This window comes from Sceloporus occidentalis, unplaced genomic scaffold (genome assembly GCF_023333645.1).
Source record: "Sceloporus occidentalis isolate IW3139 unplaced genomic scaffold, rSceOcc1.0.p SCAF_74, whole genome shotgun sequence".
Taxonomy (NCBI): Eukaryota; Metazoa; Chordata; class Lepidosauria; order Squamata; family Phrynosomatidae; genus Sceloporus; species Sceloporus occidentalis.
The window spans coordinates 5,200,475-5,212,437 of NW_028317054.1; the positions used below are offsets into that span (position 1 = coordinate 5,200,475).

General features: G+C 37.8%; 1 protein-coding gene across 1 annotated transcript in view; it reads right to left on the reverse strand.

The window, feature by feature from the left end:
• Nucleotides 1–11,581, reverse strand: part of LOC149286002 (titin-like) — a 200,452-nt gene extending 188,871 nt beyond the window's left edge. The window contains exons 1-9 of the mRNA XM_089494688.1: nt 11,491–11,581; nt 5,247–5,450; nt 4,711–4,998; nt 4,249–4,334; nt 3,900–4,144; nt 2,259–2,466; nt 1,579–1,710; nt 827–1,117; nt 332–457 (exon numbers count right to left, since the gene is read on the reverse strand). Coding sequence (XP_089350814.1) covers nt 332–457; nt 827–1,117; nt 1,579–1,710; nt 2,259–2,466; nt 3,900–4,144; nt 4,249–4,334; nt 4,711–4,998; nt 5,247–5,450; nt 11,491–11,581 — 1,671 coding nt within the window. The remainder of the gene's footprint in view (nt 1–331; nt 458–826; nt 1,118–1,578; nt 1,711–2,258; nt 2,467–3,899; nt 4,145–4,248; nt 4,335–4,710; nt 4,999–5,246; nt 5,451–11,490) is intronic.
• Nucleotides 11,582–11,963: the final 382 nt, after the last annotated feature.

Consider the following 11,963-nt stretch of genomic DNA (forward strand, 5'->3'; position numbering starts at 1 on the left):
AATGTGACAAGTACTGACGCAGGTTATTATACTGTATGTATAATATTATAATAATATAATATTATACTGTACATATTATATATATGCTAACGCGTGTCTCTACTGTTCTATGAATGAAATAACAAAGATACGTAAATTCTGGCACATTTATGAATGCTGAGATTTTGTCTGCTTGCAGTTGTTAAATGGGCCATGACATCTAGCATGCACATAGTTTTGTGTTTCAAATAACACGTGAAACAAAGAGAGGACGATTGGCAGCGTGCATGTCGAAGGTGCCCAGTGATGGTGCAGAAAAAGATACTCTATATGTGACCATTGGAACTTATACCTCTTCCATCTCGTGTATATCAGTAGCCACTGGCAAACTTGTGCTTAGGACAGACTGTGTTCTAGCTCGTTGTACAGAGGCCAGCACCGTCTCAACTGCCATGACTTTCTCCGCGTCATGAATCATCTGTCCCACAATTCAAGTAATACATGGACACAAACCACAAGTCTTAACATCACAAGAAAGGACACTTGTACACCTACATACCCATATAGAACAACACACTGGCCTGCCTTTCACACAAGAAAACATTTTTATATTTGTGCCGGGTGCCACAGACTATTGCTGTAGATGCTTTATAACATTATTTTTGTCAAACTCAATTTGTACATTTTTTCTAACCTTTTCTTGGTTCAATAACAGCCAATGGTACAGGTCACAGGTGGGAAGTTAGTAGAAAGACATTGCTTGAAATGTTAGATTTATTGGCTCTATATTTCTTAAGTAAGTAATGGGTTACATTTAACTTTCACATCTCTAGCAGTATGTATTCACCTGTTCTTGGACTGTTTGAATTTGTTCTCTTTTAGCTGCAGCTCCTTCTGCAGTCCATAGTTGCTCTTGTTTGGTGGAAATTGCCTCTACGGTTCTTAGATGTTCTTGTTTGGTGGAAATTGCCTCTACGGTTCTTAGATGTTCTTGTTTGCTGGAAATTGCCTCTACGGTTCTTAGATGTTCTTGTTTGGATGAAATTGCTTCCACACTTCTCGATACCGCCTCTTGTCTGGTTCTCTCACTGGTCACATCTATACTGCTAACAGCAGTTGTTTCAGCCTCCTTTCTAATCTGATTGTTTAAGAGAAAAAGGGACTTCTTAAAACACAGGAGAAAAATCTTGTACTGGTACAGAGTCTACCAAGGCGATGATGGATGAAGCAGAGCATGGATGTAATGGCGTTAACCTGATGAAGCTCACTATGGATGATGGATGTCAGCAAAAGCAAAAAGCAAGCACTTGTTATACTTATTGCACAGGGACTGGCTGGTTGAGGCTGGTACTGTGGCTCCTGTAGAACCTCTCAAGAAAAACAGATATTCTTACTTTTTATATTTTCAGCAGAAATAGAAAAGTCCTTGTTGGTTTTCCAAATAGTCTACATAGCCCAGGTCTATAAAATCATGGAATCAGAAGGTGCTATGTAACTATTGAAAATATCGTGCTCAGCAGTGTAAATGCCACCAGCCTGCCCCTGTTATAGCTGCTTCACGGCCAGTAAATGCTATTAAATATGTGCTTTATTTTCTACCTGCTCGTGAACAGGCTGAATGTGTACAGCAGGCATTGTTATCCTGGCACTTGGAACAGGTTCCCTCACTCTTGCCAGATCAACAGCTGCAACTACCGTCGCAACAGCTGCTGTTTTCCCTGTGCCGTAGACCTATATTCATCACATTAAAATACGTTTCACATACACAAAGCAAACATGATGGGACTGCTGTCCTCAGAATGTAAACATCACCAATAGAATGCATTTGTACATTAACGCACATCTTCCTTTAAAAAAAAAAATGTTTCGTTTTTCTATTCTATTTTAACAGAACATTTAATGAAGTCATTTTTATTAACTATGCAGCTGAGAAAATGTTGTAAATAAAACAGTTTTTGGGTCTAGCCAAGTTTTCAGCAAAAAAAACTAGTTCCTGGGCAGTTTCTCATGAATGAACACTCACTTTTCAAAGAGTGTCAGTGTGTGTTTGACTTAACCTTTCCATAAAAACACGTCTACAAACTACAAGACTTTCAGAACAAAGATACCCTGGTCCTCCTTTTTCAACTTTTTTTTAATGTTTATTGGTACAATAAGGCATCTTGTAGGATCTGAGGAAACCTGATTATTCTCAACATGGAGTTATACAAAATATAGGTTTATTTTGGAAATAACTGTCCATGTTCCGCCATACTAAAAAACAAACACTGGCCAATTACCTCTCTGGTTTCAACTCCGGTAGTCATTCGTTCAGATTCCCATTTCTCTTCAATCCTTGTGTGTGCAGCCCTTGTAGATACAAGAACTTCTTGCTTCCAAGGAGGAGGAACATCTGCAGCGTGAGGTGTTGGTGTGGTCCTCATTGGGGAAGGAGACTTAACTGATCTGATCGGAGAAGTTGACAGTCTTCCAGCCGGAGAGACTGACCTGATGAATAAAAGGAAAACGCAAACATTATTTGACTGTATGATAACACAGTCCTATTCATAAATCAGTTACCTCTACTTTAACTCATCTAAAATGAGGATAGGGATGCTAAAATATTATATCAGTAGATTGTAAGCTCAGAGCCCTTTGTCCTTCTCTGCCTGTACACATCAAACATGTGTTAATGTTATTGTTAATATTTAAATAGTCTTTGTTCATTTTTTCTACTGCCCCATATTGTAGCAACACTACAGAATCTGTTGCTATATACTGTATAGGGTACTCTAATAAAACAAACAGAGCAAAATCTAGCAGCAATGTAAGTCCTTCTTCCTCCCAACTAAAAAGAAAATAAAGCAAGTATCCAATGTAATCTGCAAAATAACCACAAGATGGCACCAAAACACTCCTGTTAAAAATAGTGCTTGATTTAAGGTAAAAGGGTAAAATTTGCCTATTTACAGCAAACATTAGTTGTATTCTAATATTTATAAACATAAAGGTTATTAAACGTCCAGATAAAAAGTTTTGAAATTATTTCTGAAAGATAGGTATGGTATACATAGATAAGGTAAAGGTGCAACAATGCCCAGGTACTTTTAGGAATCAACAAAGAAAATAATATTTGAACCCTATTGGCACTCATCAGTGTCACTGGAACTAAAACACTTTTCAGACAATATTGGTTAGCATACAAGAAGCAGAGTCAATGCGATACGTTTATTGGTAGAGCAATACTACTTGTGAAACAGAAAAGATCCCATAGACTGTAAGCTCACAAGCAGCGCCTCAAAAGCCCACCATTCCTGCCAGGAACTTTGTGTAACCATACCATAAGGCTAGATGGCAAGCTTACAGACGGGGTTTTCAACTCCTGATGTATCTGTTTGTATTAATGTATATTTGTTGTGTATGTGTTAACTGCTTAAATTGTACAGCTCTGCTGTTGGTGCTTAATAAATAAAAGATAATAATAATAATAATAACAATAATAACAATAATCAGTAAAGTCCAGGCTTTTGATCAGTCATTATTAAGTGTGATGCACAAATCATTATGTCAGAGGTCACTTGAGGTGTCAAAAGTCTTCTAAACATCTGGCAGGAGTTATAGCGTGTCTGTATGCTAGTTATACAGGTTATTCTATAATATCATAGTGTCATAGAAATTCTTTATCATGGTTCAGATCATTGTTCATTCATTTCTCTCTCTTGTGTGGTAAATCATTGATAATGCGTCTGGTAGAAATGTTCTCTCTTTCCCTGTCCTAGCAATGCATTTGTATAAAATGATTTAAAATCCATATTTCATCTTTAATTTAGCATCATTCCACTCGGTAGCACATTTTATATTTGATTGTAGCTTGGTGAACCAACAGTCAAATCTCTGCACTTTGCACATAAAGAAATATACAAATCCGGTAGTTGTATTACCTTACAGGTGATGGCACTGGCGCTCTTACTGGTCGTACAGGGGAAGGAGATTGTCTAGAAGGTGAAGGAGACTGCTGTCTTGGAGTCTGAATCCTAGTAGGAATTACTGGAGGTGTTGGTGACTTTGAAGGGGGCTTTGGGGGGATTCTAGGAGGGGTTTTGTGTGGCAGCTGCAGTCCTGCAGTTCCTTCAATAGTCATTTCAACTGTGGCACTGGATCTAGCTTCATAATGAGCCTCTACTCTCTGCAAAACAAAATCAAGGAAGATTATAGATAAACCACAGATATTATGGACATTTGGATAAAGCAGTTATTAATATGGTGTAAAAAAAAGTTTGTTAAAATTACCTTTTCGAAACGTGCCTGTCTTGCTTGGGAAATCTGAGCAGTCGATACAAGTGTCTTTGTCTTTTTAGCGGGAATTTCTTCATCAGCTACAAAAGTTACAAAAACAGTGAAATGTAAGAATTGTATCAAGTTGACTTTGTGATGGTTGTAATCAACACATTCTATGGTTTGAAACCAAATGTTACTATATAATTGTAAAAACACTGTTAATTATATTAAATTAACAAGTTCAAAATATTTGTAGACTGTTACAACTCTATACAAATCTATAATGTGATTTAGGTGGAAATGTGGAGCATTTCTATTTGAAGCCCCTCAAACAATGCAAACAATTCAATTTACATGAATGCTAATGATTCCAAAGCCTTAAAATAAAATGTAACCTTCGTTCGGATGAAATCATGAATTTCTGGGAAACAAAGATTATCTCATCTGATTTTGCTTGCAAAATAGAATCCGTACCTTGAATAGTCAGTTCAGCTGTTGAAGTGGCACGTCCGACATTATTTGTTGCATTTACAGAATAAGTTCCAGAATCTTCGGGATAAGCTTCTGCGATTATTAAACTGTAGAGGTCTCCATCACGTAAAATCAGAAAATCAGGGGAGCTGTGAATTTCAGCGCCCTCTCTGTAGAACTTCACCACAGGTGTAGGGATTCCACTCACTCTAACGTCAAGTCGAACTTGACTGCCTTGTCTTACTGTCGTAGTCTGTAGTCTTTGTGTAAAGTTTGGGGGTGCAGTTTCAGCTACAGAATAAAATAAAATAAGGCATTTAAAAACACTTAGTTTGTACAGAGATGTGAAAAACACAAAAACACCAAAGTTCTAGCATAAGTGCCTCTATAGCTTGGTTGGATCAGCTAAAATGACTAGGGCGCTATTTGATGTTTCTGTGCTTGTGATAACAATTATTTAACCTTATCGTTCAGGGTTCTTCATGACTTTGTGACATGGGATCACTCAATATTATATGTTCGCAGGTACTTGGTCATACCTGTTACAAGTAGTTCGGCGGTACTAGTAGCTTGCCCTGCTCCATTGGTGGCTCGTAGGGTATATCTTCCACTGTGTGCGGCTGTCGCAGCGGAGATCACAAGTCTAGCGCGGCCATCGCTAAACGTGATCTGCACACCGGGCAGTGTTGCAGCAGAAATTACCTGGCCATCCCTAAACCAGCTCACCTCTGGAACTGGAAAACCTAAAAGGACAAATACAGAAATAAAATGAAAATGATTAGCGGACACACATGATTTCTTAACTACAATAATATAAACGAATAATAAGTAAAAAAAAAAATCTCTAGCTTATCACAGCTAACATACAGTGCCACTTTTGGAAGAATATTTCAAACTTAGCGTAAATCTATATCGTATATTAAAACATGTATTAATATTGAGACTTCATATGAAAAGAAGATGGATGGGAAGAGGACTAGTTTCCTGTGTTCTTACTTTAGAAGATCATCAAAAGTACTTGTTGGTGAAGTTGTCTCCGAAATCACTGTACTCTAATACAATACTCCATTGCAAGTCACAGAATGTTCAGAGAAGTGCAATGAATACTCTTCTGGACATCTGGACTCCATGTATTTCAAAGAATCAAATTATCTCTCAAAATTATAATACTAAAGAGTACATCATTAATCATTAAGTACATATTAATGGGCTAAAAATTACCTATACATTTACAAACGAAATGAGTAACAAATGTATAGGTTATTTTCTGTATTTCTGGCCTGTGCCAGGTACCATAGGAAGGTCTTCTTTGTGCTTGCACCCTCCCCAGCATGCATCGCATGGAAACACATTGCAGGTATTGAATGCAGGTAATGAAGCACAGATAGCATGCCCCTGTAGCACTGGGACAGGACAGGGAGAAAGTGATATAACATCGTATAAAAGTTCCTTTATTTGGCCAAAGCTACATTTCTGGGCATTTAATTCGTGCCTGGGAACACTTTAAAAAGGATGCTGCAGGAATGGCAGCTGATTGCCAGCTGATTGCCAGACACAGGGGGCAATTCTTTCACCTCTGGGTAGGAACAATGTCATCTAGCTACACTCCCTCCTACTTCTGGCCTTTCCTTGAAAACCATTACAGAATTCCACAGGTGTGCAGAAATAAAATGAGTAACATGTGGTTAATTTAGCTCATTACAACAGAACAGAACACTATGTAAGAGATCTATACAATAAAAAATAAATGTGTCTCAAAACCATTTAATGGAAGCACATCAGGAATGAAGTTTTGAAACACGAAAAAGTAATAATCTATAACTTTGCATACCTCTCAACATTTTAAATGATCAGAAGGGTACTGTTATTTTAGGAGATGGCACAAGCAGGCTGTTGAGGGGGTAGAGGTGGCACTGGCAGGCTGTTAAGGGACAGAGGTGGCACAGACCGGCTGTTTAAGGGGCATAAGTGGCATAGGCAGGCTGTTTAAGGGCAAAGGTGGGACAGGCAGGCTGTTTAAGGGGCAGAGGTGGCGCAGGCTGTACCACTGTCAATTTCTGGCTCAGTATGTAGCGATGGCAGTGATATTAAATACTATGTATGTGATGTGTGAAAACCACAAATTAAAATTTGTTCATACTGTTTGAAAGTTATCTTATTTTATTGCTAAAAATACTGAAAAACATATATCAGGGGTGTAACCACAAGGGGAGGGTTTAAGGGGGCATGGTCATGACAGGGTGTGGTTAAGGAAGGGACATCACCACGATGGCCCATGACTTTTTGATGCCTGGGGCCCTGGATGGTCCCAGTCTGCCCCTGGCTAGTGTGACCTATGTATAGCTATTTATGTAACTGAGTAAGTTATAATACTAAATTTTATTTTTACAATTTATAATTACATACATATTATTGACTTTCAGGTCCCCCTGTTAATATAGAATGCTCTGATACATTTATTTTATTTAAATCATTTTATTTAAATCAGTAAAATTCAGCTCATCTTGTGTGATCACAAACTCACATGACAATTAGCCAAACCAAAGCTTTTTGGAGCAACACAGTTACACAACCACAGGAACACAACCTGTAGACTAACCCTGATCTAACCACAACTTCCTAGGTAAAAGAACATGTCTCATTATTGAGGTATTTATCTCTTCTGCTTCCTAAATGTTCTTGTACGATAGCTAATTTTATAATAAAACTCCACCGTTGAGGGCTTTAATGCATTAAAAAGCAGCTTGAGAATGAAGATATGTAATATATCGCTTCAATTACATTATGACCTCCCAGAAATGTAGTCCATCGAAAGCAAATTTTACAGTTTAAATAGATAATGCTGCATTGAACTATACATAGTGTGCAATCGCTCCCAGTAACCTTTCAGAATATATCTCAGATTACATCAGGAATAGTCAGAGCAAATGCACTTCATATTCTACGATATAGGGAAATCTTATTTTATCTTTACTTTTGGGATAACTGTTGGCTTTCCTACACTGCTGTTTTCCTTAAAAGGATGGCCTTTTACAACAATCGAGCTACAATCTCTGAAACCAATTTAAACACATGGACACGAAGCTTAAACTAAACTTAAACTAAACTATGTACTCATAATTACATTTATATATATATATATATAAAAGGAGCATATCATGCCACCAGCTTTCAAATAGGTGCTATTACAACCTTCTCTTATATCAGGGGCATCTAACATGCGGCCCGCGGGCCAAATGCGGCCCGCGAGACCTCGAGGTGCGGCCAGCGTAAGATCGGCAGCCAGGGCAACCGATCTTACGCGAGCCGCACCTCAAGCCCTGCTACTTACTTGTGGGAGGGTCTTCTGGACTGCACAGAGGAAGCGGAGTTCACGTGACATCCTACTTCCTCTGTGCTTTAGCAGAGAAGGCAGAGGGAGGCTGCGCCCCCTGCTGAAGTCTGTGAGCGGAATCGAGGAGCTGCAGTGCAGGTAAGGGGGTGGGGAGGGTGTTTGAATGAGTGTGTGTGATTGAGGGAATGAATCTGTGAATGAATGATTATATGAATAAATGAGTGTGTGTGTGTGTGATAGCATGGATGTGTGCTGGAACCTAGGCATGATGGGACTGTGATTGCTGTTAGAAATCACACTCCTATCATGCCAAGTCAGCCAGTACATGCTGAAACCTGGCTAGCTGCCCCCCTTGTGTATTGATGCTGCCAGCAGTATGGGGTCTGCACATCACTTACAGCCACCCTGTACCAGCGTGTATTGGCTGACTTGGCATGATAGGAGTGTGATTGCTAACAGCAATCACAGTCCCATCATGCCTAGGTTCCAGCATTTACTGGATGGATGTGTAAGTGCTGGAACCTAGGCATGATGGGACTGTGACTACTGTTAGCAATCACACTCCTATCATGCCAAGTCAGCCAGTACATGCTGAAACCTAGCTAGCTGCCCCCCACGTGTAGTGATGCTGCCAGCAGTATGTGGTCTGCACATCACTTACAGCCACCCTGTACCAGCATGTACTGGCTGACTTGGCATGATAGGAGTGTGATTGCTAACAGCAATCACAGCGAGCACTGGCCCATCATGCCTAGGTACCAGCATTTACTGGTTGCCTGGGTATGATAGGAGTGTGATTGCTGTTAGCAATCACACTCCTATCATGCCAAGTCATATTGCTAATTTTGTCCAATTGTGTGTTACCTACTTTTATTAAACATGTGAGTTTTTATTATTATTTTTAAAGGTGGGGGTCATTTTCGATTTTGGCTAAGTGAACCCTGAATGTTTTGGTCCAGAATTTTCATTTTAGTTCATCCCTAGAATAAATCTAGGGAATCCTGAATTTGTAGTCGCAAAACTTCCAAGGCCCAGAAATCAGTGAGAGGAAGAGTAAAGGTTTTGGGTCATTTTACTTTATTTTAATCTGCATATTTTATTAAAGGCCATATTTTTTGTCACAGTGAAAAATGAGTGCGGCCCGCGCACGTATACAATTCTGATGAAGTGGCCCACTGCAGAAAAAAACTTGGACACCCCTGTCTTATATTAACCCCTTAATGACAAAGCCCGTACATGTACGGGCTCAAAATGCATTGTTTTCAATGGGTTTAGGGACCGCCCATTGTCCTTAAGAAAATACGTTTGCAGTGAGATGTTGTTTGGATCTCATAGACTCCAAGTTTCAAACTTTATTGTTATCATGTCTAATTAGCCAGATACATCTATCATCTACTTTTTACATCTATCTATCTATCTATCTATCTATCTATCTATCTATCTATCTATCTATCTATCTATCTATCTATCTATCTAATCTATCTATCTAGCCATCTATCTATCTATCTATCTATCCATCCATCTATCTATCTATCTATCTACCTATCTATCCATCCATCCATCCATCTATCTATCTATCTATCTATCTATCTATCAAGATTTAAGACTTCAATGGGAACCTTCGCCTGCATTCTACAGCAAATCAAATAAATCAACTTGAAAGTACACCAATAACATTCTGGTTTATATACATAATAAATATATACATATAAATGGCAGCAAACCTTAAAAAGAATATATATATATATGTATCCTAAATATTCAGCATATTAATCTTAAATTTAGAAAGGCAGCTGTAGCTTGAAGGGTTTGAGTGACAGGACATGGTGTGGGGTTATTATAGAGCTGGTGTTGCAGGCGATGGATCAACACATCGCGCCTTTTATAGAGAGGCAGCTGCCATGTAGCTTTAAAGCAGATCAATTTTCCTAAAATAGCCCAGGCACAACCTCTTCCAATATCATCCGATCCTTTGAACCAAAGTTAATTAGTCATCATTACAGCAGACTGCCAATGATAGATGGCTCATAACCTCCATTCTTACCATACCAAAATCTCAAGTGCAGAGAACAGGAAATCACTTTTATAAACTAATTTCTGCACAGACTGGCGATCAAGCAGTTTATATAAATAACCTTATATTTGGTGACAATGTAGCCAAATAGACTTTTCTGTGTCAAACAGTAGGAGGAAAATGTTGCACTCTGGGTCACCCTAGATAGGTAATATGTACCTAAAACATTAATTCTACTGTCATGGCCTTTTAAAAATATCTAGAGAAACATTTATATTGCCAAATAAAGCATTTATATATTTATTGTCTATTGTAATTACTTATTATCTGTTGAAACATGTTGAATCATATTCTGATTTTACAGAACCAGATAAGGGCTACCAAGCCACACTCACTTTTACAACATTTTCACAATATCCAGATATATAGTCGCAACCAAGATGCCATCTTTAGTAAAGGTACAGTTTTTCTTATAGTCGAGCAAAATAATAATGCATATTAGAAATTCGGATTCATATAAATTAGTCCCTTTGACCATCTTGCATAGAACAACAAGAAACCAAATTACAGAATGATCACAAAAAAATAAAAAATCTCAATCTGTACACCGAACTAACATTGTCCATTGTCCATGATCTTGTTTCATGGAGATAGACAACTGTAGCTATAAGGCCTTTATTATTGAACAACTAGAAATCAGGGGGATCTGAATGTATCAAAAATGAAAACTCTATATATACTTGGCATTTGATTTTTAGATGGACATTATGACATTTAGAACATTAGACAGCAGGCAATTTAGGAACCATCATGAAATAAGAAAAGGCAAAGTGATCTAAAATAAGCTCTGAGACAAGACTAGACAACTGTGACCTGCAGCTGTTAGAAGATTTCAACTCCCATCAATACTGCCATTAGCTGTTGGCTGACTAAGTGGCAAACAAAGCAGGTCGACAACAGCTGAGAGGTCAGATACACAGTGAAGGTCTAAATGTGTTAACCCTCAGTCTATAACCATGAGCAAATAAATTAAATATTTAATCCAAAACTCCATATTTTTGTCCAACTAGTGGTCTCCAGTATGTATAACCCATAGCATGTACGAACAATGGAGTCCTCCAGCCTAGGCTTCTTCATGGTTCTGCACTTATTATTATTATGGAGTTACCTGGATAAATCAACAAGGAAAATACCAATACTCATAGACTTGATATTTGAATTATTCTTATAGTTTTTGGAGGACATGCTAGATTTTTAAGACAAAAAAACATATATAGTAATTTCCAGCAATAAATATCCTTTTAACATGACATAATTATCTATTAAATAACTCATTTAATTTCAGGATAATACAGCCAATTTTACTATAATTTTCTCGGAGGGATATGGCATAAAATATAAATATATAATAATGGATTAGAAAATAAATCCTTACCACTAATCTGAGCCTCAAAGGTTGCGGCACTACCCTCCAGTGCCACAACACTTTGTACCGGCTGAATGAACGTCGGCGCTTGCGTAGACATCTTTATAGGCACCCTAGAAAAATACAGAGAAAGCCATAAGAAATAAAATTCAAAGTGTGTATTTCTTCTTTCTACTTCTGATTAAGTAATTCTAATTAAATAACTCATAGTTTATTGAATAGCGGTAAGAAAATGGTGAAAAATATAGTAAGTTAATTGGAAAACCAATTGAATTGGAAATCCAATTAGTTAAGCCTCTTTCATTATTTTTAATGTAAACTTTTTGAAATTTTAATTTACAAAAATAATCGAAGAATACAAATTTGGAGTGGAATGAGAATCTATGACCTTTTCAGGAACAGACTGAAATGTAAATTAGAGCCAAAAAAACCATTGGAATCCGTGGAAAAGTGTGTAAGAATTCACACTTCTAGGGTACAGT